General features: G+C 48.3%; 1 protein-coding gene across 1 annotated transcript in view; it reads right to left on the bottom strand.

Moving 5' to 3' along the window:
- The window catches only part of cux1b (cut-like homeobox 1b), a 134,018-nt gene that overhangs the window by 7,327 nt on the left and 102,894 nt on the right, over positions 1-23,797 (bottom strand). The window contains 7 exon segments of the mRNA XM_080532511.1: positions 1,840-1,904; positions 2,314-2,394; positions 2,542-2,598; positions 2,906-2,989; positions 5,412-5,528; positions 5,842-5,951; positions 6,339-6,530. Coding sequence (XP_080388637.1) covers positions 1,840-1,904; positions 2,314-2,394; positions 2,542-2,598; positions 2,906-2,989; positions 5,412-5,528; positions 5,842-5,951; positions 6,339-6,530 — 706 coding nt within the window.

Here is a 23,797-nt window from a genome sequence, read left to right as displayed (position 1 = left end):
GCAACGTTTGCAAGAAAAGCGCTATACAAATAAAAGTTATTATTATTATTATTATTTCTCCCTACCAGGGTGTCACTCTGTACGTGAGGAACCTGGCCTACAGCTTGGATGACGAGGACCTGCGCCAGGTGTTCTCCCCCTTCGGGACAGTCGCCAAGGCAACGGTGGTGGCCACGGAGGGCGGACGCAGCCATGGCTACGGCTTCGTGTGCTTCTCCTGCCCTGAGGCCGCCACCAGGGCCGTGACGGAGATGAACGGACGCATGGTGGCCTCCAGGGCGCTGATTGTGGCCCTGGCCCATGGACACCACCAGAACCACTAACACCACCAGAACCACTAACACCACCAGAACCACCAGAACCACTAACACCACCAGAACCACTAACACCACCAGAACCACCAGAACCACTAACACCACCAGAACCACTAACACCACCAGAACCACCAGAACCACTAACACCACCAGAACCACTAACACCACCAGAACCACCAGAACCACTAACACCACCAGAACCACTAACACCACCAGAACCACCAGAACCACTAACACCACCAGAACCACTAACACCACCAGAACCACTAACACCACCAGAACCACTAACACCACCAGAACCACTAACACCACCAGAACCACCAGAACCACTAAGACCACCAGAACCACTAACACCACCAGGCCCTGGGTGTAGGCCCCTACATCTATCGCAGCTCCAAGCTTCTAAGAAGAGGGACGGAGGTCCTGACCCGAACCCAGACCTGCTTTACAGAAGAACATTGCAAAAATCTATTTTAACATTGAAAAAAATAAAGCTCTCAAAATATTTCTAAATCTATACTAAGACTAATTTTTAAAAATTAGAAATAGAACATGATTAGTACGCTGGACCTTAACGATAAAAGTAAAAAAAAATAAACAAATCTTTAATTCAATATAGAAAATCTTGCATTCGGGTTTTACAACCTTTTTAGTGTGTTACTGTGACTCAGAACATCAACTCAACTCAATCAAACCAAGATGGTCGCCAGAGTGAGTGAGCCCAACAGAGCGAGGTCTGTTTCATGTCATTTCTTGGTCATCTGTAGCGTTTCATGGACTATTGAACATGTACGGACACATCTGGCAATTTGGGAGATCTTGGGGATTTGTTACCCCTTCAGCTGTTTGTGGCAAAGGGACATCATAATATCATTACTCCATTTTCTACCAAACGCTCTGGACAATCAGCCAAACAATGGACCAAGACCAGATGAGAACTCTATCGGAGGCCATCCGTCAGATTACTATTTTGATACCAAAGTGGATCCCATTATGTTGCACTTTGACTGGTAATCAGTCCTCTCTATCTATGAGATGTTTCGCTACCGGACCAACGTGTGAGCAAATGAGGACAATCTAAGACATGTGTCTGTATAATGGGGCGGCTGTGGCGTAGTAGGTAGAGCCGCAGTCTAATGATCGCAAGGTCGGCTGACCACATGTCGAAGTGTCCTTGGGCAAGACACTGAACCCCAAATTGCTCCCAGTGAGAGGGGCCAGCCGGCGCTTTGCATGGTAGCTTGACCGCCATTGGTGTGTGAATGTGTGTGTGAATGGGTGAATGAGAGGCCATTGTAAAGCGCTTTGGATAAAATTCCAGTTCATTTACCATTTTACCATTATAATGAAACATTTTTAAAACAATACATTTTGGAATTGGGGGTTTCAAAAACACTTCCTGAATAAAAGATAACAGAGATAAGTAATTCACCACAGCCCCGACTATCATAGAGGACTAGAACACCCCTACTATCATACAGGACTAGAACACCCCTACTATCATAGGGGACTAGAACACACTCACTTTTTAGCACAGAAGGCGGTGCAGTCTCGGCCGATGCTCTCGCTCCACGCCGTCTTGTACAGCACCTGACACACACACACACACACACACACACATACACATACACATACACATACACATACACATACACATACACATACACATACACATACACATACACATACACACATATACACACACACACACACACACACACAGACAGTAATGATGACATGATGACATGATCCTTTGCCTCTTATATTTTGTTATTATATTTTATAGGTCTACTTTATTTATTCAATGTTTATATGCACCCTAGGTGGAGCCGCCCCCAGAAAAAGTATCAAATAAACATCTTGAATCACACAAACACACACACACAGACACACACACAGACACACACAGACACACACAGACACACACAGACACACACACCCACAGACACACACAGACACCCACACCCACACACACACAGAGACAGAGACACGGTCTCACCAGGAACACCAGGCAGTGCAGGAGGAGGGTGTAGAAGAAGGCGATGGTCCTGGCCATCTTATTGGACAGAATCACACGGCCCTGGAACACACCAGGGTGTTAGGACAGGGCTGGACACTGCTGCTGTGTGTGTGTGTGTGTGTGTGTGTGTGTGTGTGTGTGTGAGTGTGTGTGTGTGTGTGTGTGTGTGTGTGAGTGTGTGTGTGTGTGTGTGTGTGAGTGTCTCACCAGGCTGAGTGTAGCCTTGTCCCAGGGGCTGAGGCTCTGGTACCTGCGCTGACGTTCCTGTAAACACACACACACACACACACACACACACACACACACACACACACACAGTCAGAAATATGAGAGGCCTTTATTCAACTGTGTGGTGTTTCTAGTGTGCGTGTGTGTATGTGGTCGTAGTGTGTGTGTGTGTGTGTGTGTGTGTGTTTGTAGTGTGTGTGAGTGTATGTGGTTGTAGTGTGTGTGCGTGTGTGTCTTTTTATTGTGTATGTGTGGCTGCGTGCGTGCGTGCGTGTGTCCGTGTCTGTGTCCGTGTGTGTGTGTCCGTGTCCGTGTATGTGTGTGTGTGTGTGTGTCCTCTAACCCTCTTGCTGAAGGAGGCGAAGGGGTCCAGTCTCTCCTCGTACTGGGTGGAGTAGCGCATCACTGTGTCATCGCTGCCGCCGGCCTGCAGGGGGAAACAGAGGGACAGCTGGTCAAGGGGGACACGTTCCAACCGTTTAGAACAGCCATGGTGGGTCACGGTGACCCTGTGAGTAAAAGATATGTTTTATATCTTTGCACTCGATCAAATTTGAGGACCCTACTTTCATGACTTTTCCTAGATATGTGGTGTTCTACCACCCAGTATCTTTACATTTTCAACATCACGTCAGGATAAGCTTGTATGAAGATATTTAGCAGTTTTTCTGTGTAGGAGGCAGGCTAATTTACGAGAAGCGCCCTCTAGTGATCTTTGTGTGTAAGTAGCAGATTTTAATTCTGCACCCTACCCTCCGATCCTCATCCACTGTTCCCCTCACTGTCCCACCCTCGAAACTCAAAGGCTTCGGAGACCGTGCCTTTACACGAGCTGCACCCCGCCTCTGGAACTCTCTCCCACAGCCACTCATAGGGCTTTCACACCGGCAGTTCCGAACGCCGGTTCGCGTTCGCGTTCGAAAACCTCCGAACGTTGGCGCTGTCTGGCGAACGAGCCCGCGTTCATACCAGTGTATCGTTCGCCAGACAGCGCCAACGTTCGGAGGTTTCCGAACGCGAACGCGAACCGGCGTTCGGAACTGCCGGTGTGAAAGCCCTATGTGAGACATACCCTCACTCTCCACTTTTAAAATCCCACCTCAAAACCTACCTGTCTTCCCAGGCATACAACCTCCCCTACCCCTAACCATCTCCCCTAACCCTGCCACCCCCCTCCCCGCCTGGAGCTTGCTGTATTGTTCCCTGTTTGTTAACTCTGTGTTCTATGTGCTCATGTTATCTGTTGCTTGTTGTTTCTGTGTTTTCTGTTTTTCCCATATTGTCAGCTTCTTTGAGCCCCGGAAAAGCGCTATATAAATACAATGAATTATTATTATTATTATAAAGAGGGAGTCTATTAGACCCCCGAGGCGGAGTAGGTGAAATAGGCACGGCTGTTCTAGTGTTAAAAAACGCACCCAATATTAAGCTGTGCAGGAGCGCATTTTGGTTCCCTATTTTCTCCGTATTTGTTAGTGTTTATATATATTTTGTAAAGCTGCCTACATGCTGCTATTCATGTCTCATCTGGGGCGGCTGTGGCGCAGGAGGTAGAGCCGCCGTCTACTGATCGCAAGGTCGGGAGATCAGCGGTTCGAGCCCCGGCTGGCCACAAGACACTGAACCCCAAAATTGCTCCCGGTGGGCGGGGCCGGCGCCTTGCATGGTAGCTTGCCGCCATTGGTGTGTGAATGTGTGTCTGAATGGGTGAATGAGAGGCCGTTGTAAAGCGCTTTGGATAATGGCGCTATATAAGTCAGTCCATTTATCTGAACCATCTCACCCGATCACCCCATTCGGTAATGTGTGTTGTCTATGTTCATGTGTAAAATCAATAAAAAGAATTAAGAAAGAAAGAAAAAAACGCCCCCTTCCTTCCACCCTGTCAGCGCTGATCGAACCCAGCTGGAGAGGTGAGAGCGAGGGTGTCACTTCACTGTGTTAGGACCTGATATCGACCCCTCTGATTGGGCCTGACCCCCCCCTGTGGGCGTGTCTACTGATTCCTAGGGGTAGTGGCGTAGTGTTGTTCCGATACCATTTTTTGATCCCGATACCGATACCGATACCTGACCGTGCAGTACTTGCCGATACCGAGTACCGATCCGATACCACGGCGTTTGAAAAAACAAAACAAAAAAACATGTTTTTTGAGCCGCATACTCACCTCGATGTAAAATTATTGCTAACACTTAGTCTGGCACTGCTCAAAACCTTTGTAAAACTCGTAAAGTTTTTGTAAAACTTAAGTAAAAAGAAAAAATAAATAAAAAAAACTTACATTTTTTTAAAGTACTCGCCGATACCGATACCAGCATTTTTGTGCGTATCGGTGGCCATGCCGATACTAGTATCGGTATCGGAACAACACTAGTAGTGGGTGGTCATGAGGACAGTGAGTTGGGACTGGTGATCAGAAGGTCATGAGTTTGAATCCCACCTCGGAACACCGCCACTAGTGTGTCCTTGCGTAAGGCACTCAGCCCTAAGTGACTCCAGGGAGACTGTCCCTGTGATCTCTAACTATAAATCGCTTTGGATTAAAATGGTAAATTAATGAATTAAATTAATTCCTAGATGTTGTCAGCGACTCCCCTGTGGGTCAGGGGTCAAGTCCCCAACCGGCCTTCAAACATGGGCTTGTTGAGTCTAAACACACACACACACACACACTGGGAATCCATCACCCAAAACAACAGATGGCCTGCACCAAGGACAACACCGATAAAGCTGTGTGTTCTACACACACACACACACACACACACACACACACACACACAGACACACACACAGACACACACACACACACACACACACACACACACACACACACACACACACACACTCACCCTGCCAGGGTAACTCTGGAGGAACTTGATCTTCTCGTAGAGCTTGATGTTGTCTGCACGCAGGCTGTCCAGCTCACTCTGCAACGCCTGCATGGTCTGCTGCACTGAACGGTTCTCCTGGACGGGGGGGAGGGGGAGAGGAGGGAGGAGAGAGGGGGATGGAGTGAAGGAGGGAACACATGAGTGAGAAAGTGGGAGTAACTTGTTTGAGTGACTTGTGTGAGCGTGCGTGTGTGTGTGTGTGTGAGCGTGTCTGTGTGTGTGTGCGTGTGTGTGTTTGTGTGTGTGTGTGTGTGTGTGTGTGCGTGAGAGTGTCTGTGTGTGCGTGCGTGTCTGTGTGTGTGAGCGTCTGTGTGTGTGTGTGTGAGTGTCTCTGCGTGTGTGTGTCTGTGTGTGTGTGTGTGTGTGTGTGTGTGTGTGTGTGACTCACGGCCTCCAGCTCCAGGTTGCGGGCGCGGTACCTCTCCCTCTGGGAGGAGATGATGGACAGCAGGGAGTCCATCTGGCCCTGGGGGAGGTCCGCCTGGGGGGCCGGGGGGCCTGGGGGGGGGGCATGGCTTTACTCACACGCACACACACACACACACCCTCTCTTCCTCCCCCTCACAGACACACACACATAGCCTCCCTCCTCCCTCCCTCCCTCTCACACCCTCCCTTCCTTCCCCCCACCACAAACACATACCCACCCAGGCACCCACCCTCCCTCACACTCTCTCTCTCTCTCTCACACACACACACACACACACACACACACACACACACACACACACACACTCCCGTCCTCCCCCCACCACAAACACACACACACACACACCTTCCCTCCCTCCCTCCCTCACACACTCCCTCCCTCCCTCCCTCCCTCCCTCCCTCTCACACCCTCCCTCCCCCCCACCGCCCCCCCTCCCTCCACCCCCCCCCCCCTACCAGTGAACATGGCGGTGGCCTCCGTGATGGGGTGGGGGATGTGGTCGGCCCCCTCGGCGTCGGGGCGGGGCAGGGAGGAGGTCAGGGCCTGCACGGTGCTCAGGTCCGCCTCCAGGCGCAGGATCAGCTCCTTCTGCTCGGCGCTGGTCCTCACCGCACACGAGAACTCCTGCTGCAGCTCACTGTAGCGCCCTGGGGAGAGGCACACACACAGGTCATATACACACACACACACCCGGGTCATACACACACACACACACACACACAGGTCATAATTATATACAAACACACACACACACAGGTCATATACACACACACACGGGTCATACACACACACACACACACACGGGTCATATACACACACACACACACACACACACAGGTCATATATATACACACACACACACACACACAGGTCATATATATACACACACACACACACACGGGTCATACACTCTCACACACACACACACACACACACAGGTCATATACACACACACACAGGTCATATACACACACACACACACGCACGCACACACGCACACACGCACGCACACACACACATGCACACACACACACGGGTCATATGCACACACACACACGGGTCATATATATACACACACACACACACGGGTCATATACACACACGGGTCATATACACACACGGGTCATATACACACACGCACACACACACACACACACACAGGTCATATATACACACACACACACACGGGTCATATACACACACACTGTGGCATCCCTCTCTTGACTGAGACCGAGGGTGAGACTCAGCACCATGGACAGCGCCCATTCCAGCCCCTGGGGAGATGCAGGGAAACCCCACAGCTATGCACAGCTGCCCTGCATTCCCCAATTAAAGAGCTGCAGTGAGAAACCAACTGACAGGAGATAAAGAGGGGAGACAAAGGGAGCAGCCGAGGGAGAAGCACGCACATTGGGGTGAGAGCCGGACTACGGCACTATATCTATGTTTACGGTGATTAACTGTTCTGTTCTGTTCTGTTGCCAGACCGAGGTCCTGTGACTGTAGTGGAGAGGCCCCGACAGCCGGAGGCCAGAGTGACGGGACACCAAACGACTACCCGTACTAGCCACCTCTGGCCCACCTCCTACCCACAGCTACCCCCGAGACACCAGTCGGGCGCAGCCTAGTAGAGAGGCCCCGACAGCCAGAGACTAGGCAGACGACGAACCCCTACCCGGACCGTGACGTAGGGTGAGAGCCGTGCAGCGGCAACTTATTTAAGAGTATTGTTATTAATGTGTGGTATGCTACCTCCATAGCACCAGTCGGGTGCAGCCTATTGGAGAGACCCCGACAGCCGGAGAGGACGCCTGCAGAGCCCCCCGGCTATCCTTCTACCACCCCCCTTCTGAGTTTGAGTAACGGCAAGAAGCCTTAAGCTGGCCTTATTGCCCTGGTTCTTTTGTGTTAATAAAATGTTTGGTGTCGTCTCTGGCTTGTGTGTGCACTTTTCCCCGGTCTCAGTGAGAGGGATATTACAACACACACACACACACGGGTCATATATACACACACGGGTCATATATACACACACACAGGGGTCATATACACACACACAGGGGTCATATATACACACAATACACACACGGGTCATATATCTATATATATACACACACACACGTCATATACACACGTCATGTATACACACACACACACACACACGGGTCATATATACACACACACGGGTCATATACACACACACACACAGGTCATATACACACACACGGGTCATATATACACACACACACACAGGTCATATATACACACATACAGGTCATGTTCCAAGATGGCGGCGCGATCACACGCGAGGCTGGAGGGGCTAACGACGTCGGTGCTTTTTAGCGTTTTTAAACACATTTGTATGTACATTTTTATGTCAGTACTTATAGGGAACGGTTGTGTAAATAGTACCTACAGCAGACTAGACTTACTAGAAGTTGGTGCGCAAAACGAGAGGACAAAACTATGTTGAAACAGCAAAACATCCCACACGATATCGCTCGGACACCGGGTGAACAATGGTACACGACCCCAACCCTCAGGCGCAAGCGTCAGCGTCGAGATCGCAAGCAACGCCGAGGCCGCAGAGGAGGCCTGCTAGCTAGGCTGAGGAGAAGCCCGGATAAGCCTGCTTTGCCGAGTATATTCCTCTCCAACGTAAGGTCTCTGGCTAACAAGATGGACGAACTGAGACTGCAGGTAGCCACCAACAACACCGTGGGGGACAGCTGTGTGATTATTCTCACAGAGACCTGGCTCAACGACTCCATCATCGACTCGGCGGTCGCGCTAAAAGGCCGCACTTTACACAGAGCGGACCGGACTTTGCTTAGTGAGAAGACGCGCGGAGGCGGCCTCATTATATCTACGAAGGACAGCTGGTGCTTAAACACGAAAACTGTAAGTAGCCACTGCTCCCCAGACCTGGAATACTTGACTGTTAAATGCCGACCCACATACCTCCCGAGGGAATTCAACGCGGTGTACATAACATCTGTTTACATCGCACCTAGCGCGGATGCTAGCTTAGCATTGGCGCGGCTACATGACGTCATCAGTGGTGGACAGAGCGCGGACCCACAGGCAGTACATATAATCACCGGGGACTTTAATCATGCTGACCTGAAGGTAGTACTGCCCAAGTTCTATCAGCATGTTAAATGTGCAACAAGAGGAGAAAAACACTGGACAAGGTATACACCAACATCAAGCTTGCTTACAAGGCTAGACCGCTAGCTCATCTAGGCATGTCTGACCACGTGTCAATCCTCCTGATCCCAGCCTACACTCCCATGAGGAAAAGTGCTCCCATCACCACTAAGACTGTCAGAACCTGGCCAGCAGGGTCCGCACCACTGCAGATCTGCCTGAATGACACCTCATGGCAGGAATATGAGCATGAGGACCTGGAACAGTTCACGTCGTCGGTTCTGAACCACATAGTGAACTGCACCAACTCAGCCACCGTGGACAAACGTGTCCGGGTCTACCCCAACACGAAGCCATGGATGACTGTGAAGGTCCAAAAACTGCTCAAGGAGAGGGACAACGCCTTCTCAGCGAAGGACACACTGCTGTACAGCACCACCAGGGCTAACATAAAGCGTGGCATCCGGGAGGCCAAGGCAGACCACAGAGAGAAGATTGAGGAATGCTTCCTGAGCAACGACTCCAGGCGGGTGTGGCAGGGGGTTCAGCACATGACAAACTTCAGAGCCAACAGGCTCACAGCCGCGGAGGACGACCCCCTGCTGGCGGAAAAGCTGAACTCCTTCTACGCCCGGTTCGACGAGGGGCGAAAGGAGGTAACCACAACACAAACACCACTCTCTCCAGCTCTCAGCAGCCTCACCCTCACAGAGCATGAAGTGAGACGCGTGCTGAAGGCGGTGGACCCCAGAAAAGCCTCAGGGCTGGATGGCGTCCTGGGACGGGTGCTGAGGGACTGCGCCGACCAGCTGGCCGGTGTTTTCACCAACATCTTCAACCAGTCCCAGTGACCAAACTACTAGACCTGGGACTATCACACTCCATCTGTGCATGGATCAAGGACTTCCTGTCTGACCGCCCCCAGAGGGTGCGGGTGGGCTCCCACACCTCCACAGCCCTCAGACTCAGCACTGGGTCCCCCCAGGGCTGCGTGCTAAGCCCCATCCTCTACAACCTCTACACCTACGACTTCACCCCCGTCCACCCCAGCAACTCCATCGTTAAGTTTGCAGACGACACCACCGTGGTGGGCTGCATCTCGGGGGGGGACGAGGCGGCGTACAGGGATGGGGTGGAGCAGCTGGGCAAGCTGTGCAAGGTTAACAACCTGCTGCTGAACCAGTCAAAGACCCAGGAAATCATCGTGGACTTCAGGAGGAAAAAATCTGAGGTCCAGCCCCTGCTCGTCGATGGAGGGAGCGTGGAGAGAGTCTCAACCCTCCGATTCCTGGGGGTGCACATACAGGATAACCTGTCCTGGAAGACCAACACAGCAGCCATCATCAAGAAGGCACAACAGCGGCTCTCCTTCCTGAGAGTCCTCAGGAAATACCACCTCAAACAGGAGCTGCTTGTGACCTTCTACCGCTGCACAGTGGAGAGCATCCTCACCTACTGCATCTGCGTGTGGTTCTCCAGCTGCACAGCCGCAGAGAGGAAAGCGCTACAGAGAGTCGTGAGATCGGCCCAGATCATCGGCGCCCCCCTCCCCTCTCTGGAAGAGCTGTACAACACACGCTGCCTCAGGAAGGCCTCCAAGATCTCCAGAGACCCATCCCACCCTGGGAACGAACACTTTGTTCGGCTGCCCTCGGGCAGGCGGTTCAGGACCATGTCCGCAAAGACAAATAGACTGAAGCTCAGCTTCTACCCCAGGGCCATTCAGGCCCTGAACACAGCAAAGACCTAGGTTCTAGGCCCTGGACAATCTAGACAATTTGATGGCAGCTACTAGATTGTAATCAAGTGCAATACTGAAACACAACTGTGAACCTGCAAACTGCGACACTTTAAATGAATGTGCAATAATACTATGTGCAATATGACAACCCTCGGGTACATAAGGTTCAGAGATAGGAAATGTTAGGATATTCATAGCATAGCATAGAGTACAGCACAGTGTTTTATTTGTATAGTATAGTATAGTGGATAGTGTATATAGCCTTTATTTATGTAAACCAGCTCTTTTACCTTCTTGTTTTTAGTATAAAATAATCCTAGCACCAGGGGAGCCCCCCCTCCCAAATTTCGTTGTATGGTACCTGTACTATATCAATGACAATAAAGACCATTCATAATTCATTCATTCATTCATTCAAGTTGAGTCCACGTGCTCAGCGTCATATCCAGAGGTTGGTTTCCAAAAATAGACGTGCGAGTGCTTCCAGCATTGCTGCAGAGGTTACAGAAGTGGGATGTCAGCCTGCCATACACTGCATCAAATCGGTTTGTATGGCCGTCGCCCCAGACAGAAGCCTCTTCTGAAACCGATGCATAAGAAAGCCCGCAAACAGTTTGCTGAAGACAATGAATCCAAGAACATGAGTTACTGGAACCATGTCCTGTGGTCTGATGAGACCAAAATAAACCTGTTTGGGTCAGATGGTGTCCGGCGTGTGTGGCGGCACCCTGGTGAGGAGTACCAAGACAAATGTGTTTTGCCTACAGTCAAGCATGGTGGTGGCAGCATCATGGTCTGGGGCTGCATGAGTGCTGCCGGCACTGGGGAGCTGCATTTCATTGAGGGACACATGAATTCCAATATATACTGTGACATCCTGCAGCAGAGCATGATCCCCTCTCTTCGGAAACTGGGCCGTAGGGCAGTTTTCCAACATGATAATGACCCTAAACACACCTCCAAGATGACAACGGCCTTGCTGAAGAAGCTGAAGGTTAAGGTGATGGACTGGCCAAGTATGTCTCCAGACCTAAACCCAATTGAGCACATGTGGGGCATCCTCAAGAGGAAGGTGGAGGAGTGCAAGGTGTCCAACATCCGTGGGCTCTGTGATGTCGTCATGGAGGAGTGGAAGAAGATTCCAGAAGCAACCTGTGCAGCTCTGGTGAATTCCATGCCCAGGAGGGTTAAAGCAGTGCTAGATAACAATGGTGGTCACAGAAAATATTGACACTTTGGGCACAATTTAGACATGTTCACTATGGGGTGTACTCACTTTTGTTGCCAGCTGTTTAGACATTAACAGCTGTGTACTGAGTAATTTTCAATGGACAATAAATCTATACTGTTATTCAAGCAGCACACTGACTACTTTAAGTTATATCAAAGTTTCATTAAGATAGTGTTATCCCCTGAAAGGATATGACAGAATATTTGCAAAAATCTAAAGGGTGTACTCACTTATAGATATACTGTATATACACACACACACAGGTCATATACACACACACACAGGGGTCATATATACACACACAGGTCATATATACACACACACAGGTCATATATACACACACAGGTCATATACACACACACACAGGTCATATACACACACACGGGTCATATATACACACACACAGGTCATATATACACACACACGGGTCATATATACACACACAGGTCATATATACACACACACAGGGGTCATATATACACACACAGGTCATATATACACACACACAGGTCATATATACACACACACGGGTCATATATACACACACACACACACGGGTCATATATACACACACACGGGTCACATACACACACACACATGCTGTTCATATACACACACACACATAGGCAGGGGCACACACATGCTGTTCACATACACACTGTTCAAACAACCACACACACAGGCGCACACACTGTTCATACACACACACACACACAAACACACACAAACACACACACACACACACACACACACTCACCTGTGGCAGATATCAACACCCGAGTTGTCCAATAGCAATATTCCATAACAACACAATGCTGGACGTTGCCATAACAACATGATGATAGATGTTTCCATAACAACATGATGCTGGACGTTGCCATAACAACATGATGCTGGACGTTTCCATAACAACATGATGCTGGACGTTTCCATAACAACATGATGCTGGACGTTTCCATAACAACATGATAACAACATGATGCTAGACGTTGCCATAACAACATGATGCTGGACATTTCCATCAACGCCACTTACCAGACTGAACAGGAAACCACCAACGCCCCCTGAGCTTTACCACGTGTGTGTGTGTGTGTGTGTGTGTGTGAGAGAGAGTGGGACGGAGTGTGTGTGTGTGTGTGTGAGAGTGGGATGGAGTGTGTGTGTGTGTGTGTGTGTGTGTGTGTGTGTGAGAGAGTGGGATGGAGTGTGTGTGTGTGTGTGTGAGAGAGAGAGTGGGATGGAGTGTGTGTGTGTGTATGAGAGAGAGTGGGATGGAGTGTGTGTGTGTGTGAGAGAGAGTGGGATGGAGTGTGTGTGTGAGAGAGAGTGGGATGGAGTGTGTGTGTGTGTGTATGAGAGAGAGTGGGATGGAGTGTTTGTGTGTATGAGAGAGAGTGGGATGGAGTGTGTGTGTGTGTGTGTGTGTGAGAGAGAGAGAGAGAGTGGGATGGAGTGTGTGTGTGTGTGTGTGTGTGTGAGAGAGAGAGTGGGATGGAGTGTGTGTGTGTGTGTGTGTGTGAGAGAGAGTGGGATGGAGTGTGTGAGTATGTGTGTGAGGGAGTGGGAGGGAGTGTGTGTGAGTATGTGTGTGTGTGAGAGAGTGGGAGGGAGTGTGTGTGAGTATGTGTGAGAGAGAGTGGGAGGGAGTGTGTGTGAGTATGTGTGTGTGTGTGTGTGAGAGAGTGGGATGGAGTGTGTGTGAGTATGTGTGTGTGTGAGAGAGTGGGATGGAGTGTGTGTGTGTGTGTGTGTGTGTGAGAGAGAGTGGGATGGAGTGTGTGTGTGTGTGTGTGAGAGAGTGGGAGGGAGTGTGTGAGTATGTGTGTGTGTGAGAGAGTGGGAGGGAGTGTGTGTGAGTATATGTGTGAGAGAGAGTGGGAGGGAGTGTGTGTGAGTATGTGTGTGTGTGAGAGAGTGGGATGGAGTGTGTGTGAGTATGTGTGTGTGAGAGAGTGGGATGGAGTGTGTGTGTGTGTGTAAGAGAGTGGGATGGAGTGTGAGTATGTGTGTGTGAGAGAGTGGGATGGAGTGTGTGAGTGTGTGTGTGTGTGAGAGAGAGTGGGATGGAGTGTGTGTGTGTGTGTGTGAGAGAGAGAGTGGGATGGAGTGTGTGTGTGTATGAGAGAGAGTGGGATGGAGTGTGTGTGTGTGTGTGTGTATGAGAGAGAGTGGGATGGAGTGTGTGTGTGAGAGAGAGTGGGATAGAGTGTGTGTGAGAGAGAGTGGGATGGAGTGTGTGTGTGTGTGTGTATGAGAGAGAGTGGGATGGAGTGTGTGTGTGTGTGTGTTTGTGTGTGTGAGAGAGTGGGATGGAGTGTGTGTGTGTGTGTGTGTGAGAGAGAGAGTGGGATGGAGTGTGTGTGTGTGTGTGTGTGAGAGAGAGTGGGATGGAGTGTGTGTGTGTGTGTGTGTGAGAGAGAGAGAGTGGGATGGAGTGTGTGTGTGTGTGTATGAGAGAGAGTGGGATGGAGTGTGTGTGTGTGTGTGTGTGTGTGAGAGAGAGAGTGGGATGGAGTGTTAAACCGTTAAAACATTAAACCCATCCAATCACAGATCAGAGTTTTCCTAAAGAAAGAGGGATGGATGGATTTAGAAAGGATTCAGTGTGTCTCTCTCTCTCTCTCTCTCTCTCTCTCTCTCTCTCTCTCTCTCTCTCGACTTCTAATTTACTCTCAAGTCAGTTATTAAAGGAGGGAGTCAGGGTCAGGGTCAGGGTCAGGGTCAGGGTCAGGGTCATGGTCAGGGTCATGGTCAGCGTCTGGGGTCAGTTGTGGGGGTCAGGTTCAGGGTCTAGGGGTCAGGGTCTAGGGGTCATGGTCAGGGGTCAGGGTCAGGTTCAGGGTCTAGGGGTCAGGGTCTGGGGTCATGGTCTGGGTCTAGGGGTCAGGGTCTGGGGTCATGGTCAGGGTCTAGGGGTCAGGGTCTAGGGGTCAGGGTCTAGGGGTCAGGGTCTAGGGGTCAGGTTCAGGGTCTAGGGTCTAGGGGTCAGGTTCAAGGTGTCAGGGTCAGGGTCTAGGGGTCAGGGTCAGGTTCAAGGTGTCAGGGTCATGGTTTAGAGAATCACATCAGAATGCTGCCACTTCTTTATGAAGACACACCAGGCGACAGCCACCACACACACAACCCAACCCAACAAACACAACCCAACAGTGAGGTGAGAGCCAAACAAAAAGAAACGCACACCGCTATCCGTGTTTGTATAAAAGAGATTTACTTCAGTTATCACACCTAGGGTGCAAGTGAATAATAATGATGTTAATCATAATAATAATAATAATAATAACAATACATTGTGAAAGTTTCTTACAGTGATATTGCTGCTTCCTGTCGTTGTATAAGGGACTGTCTTTACAGTGCTGAGAGAAAAAAAAACATGAACATGGAACTCCGAAACGTTAGAAAAATAGAAAGAGAAAACAGAGAGAAACAGAGATATGCAGAAGAAGAGGAGGAGACTGAAAACGAAAAAGGGGTTTTCAGAATATGTCTGGAGCACCGGGAGTGCTTAGGGAAAAGGTCTCCAAACAAGACCTTCCAACGACCCTGAAAGACAACACAACCTGTTGAACGAAGATACGCACACACGCTCGCTCGCAAGCACAGACATACACACACACACACACACACACACACACACACAGTGTGGGGTAGGTTATCACGATAAGAACATCTCCAAACGGATGATGATGACGACTAGACTGGTTTTTGAGCCAATCCTAATGCTTCACTCTGGGTCGAACCAATTGGCTCAAGCCACACACAAGAAAAAAGCATCTTAAAGCTTTCTGAGGGGGGCAAAGGTCACCTACCCCTTTTGGTTTAACCCTAGTGTCTGTGCTGATCTGCTCTGGCGGAACGGAACTTACTGGGCTTCATGGTTACCATAGGTTACCATTGGTTACCACGACGGGGCTACGTTTGTGTGTAGCCATTTCTGTCCTGTCAGGGGTCTGCACACACGTTGAAACATCGTCAACACAACCATTAAACACAAACCTTTCATCATATCTGGATGATAATTTCAATATTTGGCATTTTTCTTGTTTTTCTTGTAAATCAGTAGCTGCAACTATATCTTTAGTAAAAAAACAACAACAACGTTAATTTTTATATAAAGATTCGCTCTTTCTCAATGATACTATCTTTCAGACTTTGCAGTTTTATGAGACGTATTTCATAGAAAGCGACACCTTGCTTGTGATATGTGGATTTTGTGCAGTGTGATTTTGTCACAATCTGTAACCCTTCTAAGATTCTTGAAGAATCAATCGTGTACACATCATACATTTATATATATATATATATATATATATATATATATATATATATATACAAAAAGGGCTTCATGAATTACGGATGGTGCCTTTAACACTTGAACAGCCATGGGTGTGAGTAAAATAAATGTTATATCTTTGCAATCAATCAAATTTCAGGACCCTCCTTTCATGACTTTTCCTAGATATGTGGTGTTCTACCTCCCAGTATCCTTACATTTTCAAAATCACATCAGGATAAGCTAGTATGAAGCTATTTTGCCGTTTTTCTTTGTAGGAGGCAGGCTAATTTAAAAGACGGCCAACTAGTGGTCGTTGTGTGTAAATAGCAGCTTCCCATTGTAAAGACTATGGTCCACACGGGAAGCGGCATATTGGCCGGCCGCTTCCGAGGGGGGTATAGGAGTATTTCTGGACTAGGATCCGTCGCGCAACACCGCCCCCTGGGTGCCGGAATAACGGTACTGGGCTCGAGGAGCCAGTCAGCCTAGTCTGCCTGGCGCCCTCCTCTGGGACTGCCGGCCACGGGGTCGTGCGGCGGATCCCATGCAATAGGCAGGGGATAATTGGATGCTAAGTTGGGTTAAATTGGCTACCAAATTGGGTGAAAAAGGGATAAAATCTGAAAAAAAAAAAAAAAAAAAAAAAGTAAAGACTATGGTCATTTGACCCACGTCGTTTTTTTATAGTAGGTGAAAAAGGCACGGCTGTTCTAGTGTTAAGAGGTATTGGGAAGGAAGGAGCTAACGGGAAGTTCATGTAGTGAAATTCTGTGTCCTCCCTGCTGGGCTCACGGACAGCTACATTGACAGACTAGCGAAGGGAAGACCAGGGGGGTATTCCATCAAAGTCGCTAAAGGAAAGAATCCAGGCTTATTCTGATCATTCTTGAGAGAATTATCCAAATATCCAGGCATATCAAAAATAAGCCTGGATTATCCGTTGCCATTGATGGAATACCCCCCAGGAGATGCATAGAGAGACAGAAGGTTCATCTCGTAGGTTATGAAGGCTGTGAGGAAAAACCAACGAATGAACACATGAAGTACACACAGAGCGGCCGATGAACCGGACATATACAAAGCGTGTGTGTGTACTGTGCCGTGTGTGTGTGCGTCCTCTATACCAGTGATTCTGAAAGTATTAGCTTACAAAAACTATTCATCAAGAGATCCGAGAGTATATTAAAAATTACAAAACTGAGGTGTTTCTGTGTCCTGGAGCTGTGACCCAGAGTTGTGGTTCAGAAATGTGACCCAGAACTGTGACCCAGAACTGTGACCCAGAGCTTTGACCCAGAGCTGTGACCCAGAGCTGTGGTCCAGAACTGTGGTCCAGAGCTGTGGTCCAGAACTGTGACCCAGAACTGTGGTTCAGAGTTGTGGTCCAGAACTGTGGTCCAGAGCTGTGGTCCAGAACTGTGACCCAGAACTGTGGTTCAGAGTTGTGGTCCAGAACTGTGGCCCAGGGGCCCTCCACTAAAACACACCGGAAGGATCACTACTTCAACACAACGAACAATGGCGACAACTTCAGGATGTGCGATGTGACGTAGTACAGCATCTGATATCAGGACCCGGGATCCCGTATCTGTGACCTTTAACCTTTATACCACCACAGTGTCATAGAATTCATCTGACTTAGCTTTGTAGAAAAATATCTGTGGATGGAAAAATTCCAGAAACCCCCAAATCAAAATAGTTCACTGATGACCTAGAAACTGTACATTTGACGGGAGCCGGAATCATTTTCAGTGAACCTGAACCTGTTTCGCTTTTTTTTTCTTTCTGCCACGACCAAAGCCTTTGGAGCAAAGCTGACCCACACGCGAACACAAATGGATCGAACAGAAAATGCCCTCTGAAAGGGATTCAGTCGGTGTCACTACAGTATTGGCGCTTTTCCACTACCGGGCCGGGCCGACCCGGTTCGTTTTCCTTTCTCCACTGCCAACCGAGCCATACCAGGCCATAGTACCCGTGCCGTTTTATATACAGGTGCTGGTCATACAATTAGAATATCATCAAAAAGTTTATTTATTTCAGTAATTCCATTCAAAAAGTGAAACTTGTATAATGTATACATTCATTCCACACAGACTGATATATTTCAAGTGTTTATTGCTTTTAATTTTGATGATTATTACTGACAACTAATGAAAACCCCAAATTCAGTATCTCAGAAAATTTGAATATTACTTAAGACCAATACAAAACAAGTTTTTTTTTAAATGTTGGCCAACTGAAAAGTATGAACATGGAAAGTATAAGCATGTACAGCACTCAATACTTAGTTGGGGCTCCTTATGCCTGAATTACTGCAGTAATGCGGCGTGGCATGGAGTCCATCAGTCTGTGGCACTGCTCAGGTGTTATGAGAGCCCAGGTTGCTCTGATAGTGGCCTTCAGCTCTTCTGCATTGTTGGGTCTGGCGCGTCGCATCTTCCTCTTCACAATACCTAAGGCTAAGGTCAGGCGAGTTTGCTGGCCAATTAAGAACAGGGATACCATGGTCCTTAAACCAGGTACTGGTATCTTTGGCACTGTGTGCAGGTGCCAAGTCCTGTTGGAAAATGAAATCTGCATCTCCATAAAGTTGGTCAGCAGCAGGAAGCATGAAGTGCTCTAAAACTTCCTGGTAGACGGCTGCGTTGACCCTGGACCTCAGAAAACACAGTGGACCAACACCAGCAGATGACATGGCACCCCAAACCATCACTGACGGTGGAAACTTTACACTGGATTTCAAGCAATGTGGATTCTGTGCCTCTCCTCTCTTCCTCCAGACTCTGGGACCTTGATTTCCAAAGGAAATGCAAAATGTACTTTCATCAGAGAACATAACTTTGGACCACTGAGCAGCAGTCCAGTCCTTTTTGTCTTTAGCCCAGGCGAGACGCTTCTGACGCTGTCTCTTGTTCAAGAGTGGCTTGACACAAGGAATGCGACAGCTGAAACCCATGTCTTGCATACGTCTGTGTGTGGTGGTTCTTGAAGCACTGACTCCAGCTGCAGTCCACTCTTTGTGAATCTCCCCCACATTTTTGAATCGGCTTTGTTTCACAATCCTCTCCAGGGTGCGGTTATCCCTATTGCTTGTACACTGTTTTCTACCACATCTTTTCCTTCCCTTCGCCTCTCTATTAATTTGCTTGGACACAGAGCTCTGTGAACAGCCAGCCTCTTTAGCAATGACCTTTTGTGTCTTGCCCTCCTTGTGCAAGGTGTCAATGGTGGTCTTTTGGACAACTGTCAGGTCAGCAGTCTTCCCCATGATTGTGTAGCCTACAGAACTGGACTGAGGGACCATTTAAAGGCGTTTGCAGGTGTTTTTAGTTAATTAGCTGATTAGAGTGTGGCACCAGGGGTCTTCAATATTGAACCTTTTCACAATACTCTAATTTTCTGAGATACTAAATTTGGGGTTTTCATTAGTTGTCAGTAATAATCATTCAAATTAAAAGCAATAAACACTTGAAATATATCAGTCTATGTGGAATGAATGTATACATTATACAAGTTTCACTTTTTGAATGGAATTACTGAAATAAATCAACTTTTTGATGATATTCTAATTATATGACCAGCACCTGTATATAGTATATGTGTTTGCATCCACCCACCCACCCACCCACCCACCCCCTCAGACGTACCCTCCTCTGTACAGGACCACAGCAGGGGTCATTCTCCAAGGACTAAGTCCCAGACCTCTCTCCTTTCCCCCAGCCTCTTTCTCTCTTTCTCTCTCTCTCTCTCCTCTCTCCTCTCCTGAGATGGGCTACCAGGCCTCCCTCTCCTCTCCTGTTGGTTGAGGCAGTATGAATTGTTCTGAAGTAGGACTGTAGGGGGCGCCATTCACAGAGGGTCTACTGGTGGACATGACCCCATCACGCAAACTACGGTGGCCCAGCAGGACCCAAAGGAGACAACTTGGTTTGAGGGGGGAAACTGAATCTGGGCCTGGTGAGCACCTTGGTAAGATGATCATCATCATCATCTTCATCATCCTTAAAAACAAATGGATGAATATGCTTTTTTACTGTAACATTGACTCTGAGTACTGTGTGAGGGGGAAAGGAAGGTAGTGGGGCTGAGGGGGGTCAAAATAGGCGACCATGAACTGCCAACACCTCCGCAACCTCAGGGACTCCCAGAAAACCCAGAGGACAAACACAGGTTTAAAAAGAGGAATTCTGCGATTGGTACATATCCGCTTTGGACTTCGAAATGAATTATACTGTATATTATATTATATTGTATTCATTATAATAAAACATAGAAATGCTTCGCGAGCTCAAGCTCAACGGTCTTACCCCAGAACCCAAAATACAAGCTTTTTTTTCACAAACTAAAAAACTGTATAGCTTTAAAAACATGGTTAAAACAATCATTTTGATCTCATGGAGGGTCAGTCAGTCCTTGAGGCCATATCTCCGCCTATGGCCGCGTTCATAAATTCACCAGAGCGCCCACAGGGTTCAACGTCATAAAGGGGCCGAGTGATTTGATTGGACAAGAGGCAGTCACGTGGACGCTCCGGCGAATTTACGAACGCGGCCCATGACCCAGAGTGACTGTCCATTCCTCCAGCCCCACCCCTCAGCTGTTTACCCCGCCCCCCCCCCAAAAAAAGTGACAGGGTAAAAGCACTGTTGAGGGTCACTTGGTGGCGTAGCACACTACGGCGCCAGCCATGCAATCGCAGGGTCCCCTGGTTCGATTCCGAGCCTCTCTCTCTCTCTCTCTCTCTCTCTCTCTCTCTCTCTCTCTCTCTCTCTCTCTCTCTCTCTCTCTCTCTCTCTCTCTCTCTCTCTCTCTCTCTCTCTCTCTCTCTCTCTCTCTCTCTCTCTCTCTCTCTCTCTCTGAAATGCCCTGAAAACACACCCCCACGCATTTGTAAAAAAGCACTGTTGAACAACAAAGGTCCATGAATGATGACATCACAGACGCTGCCCGGGACCCTGCCTCACGGCTGTTAACAGGAGGCTCTGATTGGCTTGTATTTGTGTGCGGTCAGAGTAAGGGAATGTGCATCTGTTGTGCTTTAATTAGCCTCGCTTGCCGATGTTCGCATTCGCACACACAGGCTCTGGCCAAGACGTGTGCGTCGAGGAGGAGATTATCACCATGACAACGGGGGAATGCTAGCGATAAAGCTGGATGATGCCGATGATGATGAGAGGCCGGAGGAAGAAACGATGATCGTCTCGAAATATCAGGCCTTTAACGACACTCCCTGTGAACGCGTTTCGGTTTGGAACCGGTGGAGGTGGACACGAAAAGGCAGAGGAGGGGGGGGGGGGGGGGGTCAGGTGACCGTGAGGGTTGAAGCGAGGCTTCCTAAAAAAAACGCCTCAGGAACCGCAGAAACAGAAGCGGCGCCAGCGGGCGGCCATTTTGAACGAGAGCACCTAGCGCGTCCGTCCTAGCAACCCCCGGCGTTCTAGAACACTCGGTTTGAAACCGAGGAGGAACCTCCCTGGGGGAGGAGCCTGAGGTGCCAGACAAGGTCACATGGTGTCCAAATTCATCAGAGCAATTGCGCGTCATCTCCCTGTCATCAGAATGTCCACGCCCCTTTTTGGGTGATAGAAGCGGAGAAGTTTGACTGGTGGTCAATGGGAATTTCTGGTCTTCGCTACTTTAATCCGATAAAATAAGAAAACCGTAGTGCTTTTTAGATATTAGGAGCACAAATCTGATGGCCAGTTAGGCAAACTATTATATAGTGTCGTTGCCGATCAATGATCGACGTCGTTATATAGAGAAAATGTATGAAATAGGGGTTGATTCATCAGATCAGTCATACGTCATCTCCCTGTCATCTGGGATTTGTAGTTCTTCATTTGATCTAGCCTACTAAGGTACTACTTAGTACCTACTAACCCTTCACCCATAACGGCTATCGACTAATGCTACTGTGCATGATATTTCTATTGTAATCATGGGAGATAAATGTTCAAAGAAGAAACGAAAGCAAACGCTGTTGGGGGGACTGGAGGTGAAGACGTTAGGACCACGGCAAATCAAATGAAGAACTACAAATCCCTGATGACAGGGAGATGACGTATGACTGATCTGATGAATCAACCCCTATTTCATAAATGTTCTCTATATAACGACGTCGATCATTGATCGGCAATGACACTATATAATAGTTTGCCTAACTGGCCATCGGATTTGGGCTCCTAATATCTAAAAAGCACTACGGTTTTCTTATTTTATCGGATTAAAGGAGCAAAGACCAGAAATTCCCATTGACCACCAGTCAAACTTCTCCGCTTCTATCACCCAAAAAGGGGCGTGGACATTACGGGAGGGGAAAGTACCCGGATGCGTTGCTCTGATGAATATAGTAGACCGTAAAAAATAAATAAAACACACACGCGAGAGGCCATTTTGAATTAGAGCACCTCGTGCTAGCGGGGGAGCGCAAGTCAGAAGCAGGCAGCCTCAGCCTTGTGCTTGGTTTGGAACCACATGTGAAAGGCATACATTTCCCAGAGTTCCTCTGGGTGAAAGAACAGGAGGGGTTTGCTAAGCCGCCCCAGTTCCCTGGCAGGCTGTGGCCTGATGGGAATTGTAGTCTATTAAGTGCATGTTTGTGGACTGCCTCTGCCAACGCATCAACAAAGTTTGACTACATCTGATGGATGGATGGATAATGTCGCAGGAGTGGGTGGATGATGGTTAAAGAGATGGTGGTCGCTATAGCAACCGATGGGATATAATGGAGTCATGGATAGTGCTGTTAAAGTTTCTTATTTCCATAAACATATCGTTTTTTTTCTTTTAAAAAACATCTCCATTTGGCAGATCTAGTTCCCTAGTGGAGTGGGGTTTTCATGAGTGTACAACTACACACCGTAACAACCTGACACCTTTCACACATGTTGTGTTGGACACAAGCTTATGAGCAGACATGCTACTGTGAATCTGTGACCTGTGATTTAAGAGCTTAAACGTTGTGAGCGATTAGCTTAATGCCTCTGTGAGCATGTAGCAATAACATGGTTTTTCAAAAGCAAAAACATTAAAATTAAAATAACTTCAAAATAAACTTCAGGATTCTTGAATATACACACGTAGGAGAGCTACCACAACTTGTAAATATCGCCAAATACTGCCGGCAGTCTATCGGTCGAAAGAAGAAAAAAAACAACAACAACATTACTTGCCCTCAGATAATCCCTTACAAATATCAAATCATATGAACATCAAATGAAAAATAAAATACAGCACCCTATAAATAAGTAAAATCAAAAACCAAAACTCTATGTAAGATATATAGCAATGAAACAAACCTACAGTAAATAATAATAACAGCAAATCCACTACTTTGTGAGAAGATTATAGACAATAATGATAAGTCATAAAACAGCTTAGAGCACAGAGGGTGGCAGTTGTGCACTTAAACAGTGCGCACGTACGTACGTGAGGAACACACACACACACTAGGGGAGGCAGTGGGCAGACAGGCACTGAGGGTAGGGAGGGGAGATACGTGTAGTAGAGGGGA

This window comes from Nansenia antarctica (genome assembly GCF_963989245.1).
Source record: "Nansenia antarctica genome assembly, chromosome: 5".
Lineage (NCBI taxonomy): Eukaryota > Metazoa > Chordata > Actinopteri > Argentiniformes > Microstomatidae > Nansenia > Nansenia antarctica.
The sequence above is the reverse complement of the archived record's forward strand: the minus strand, read 5'-3'. Positions and strand labels throughout refer to the sequence as shown.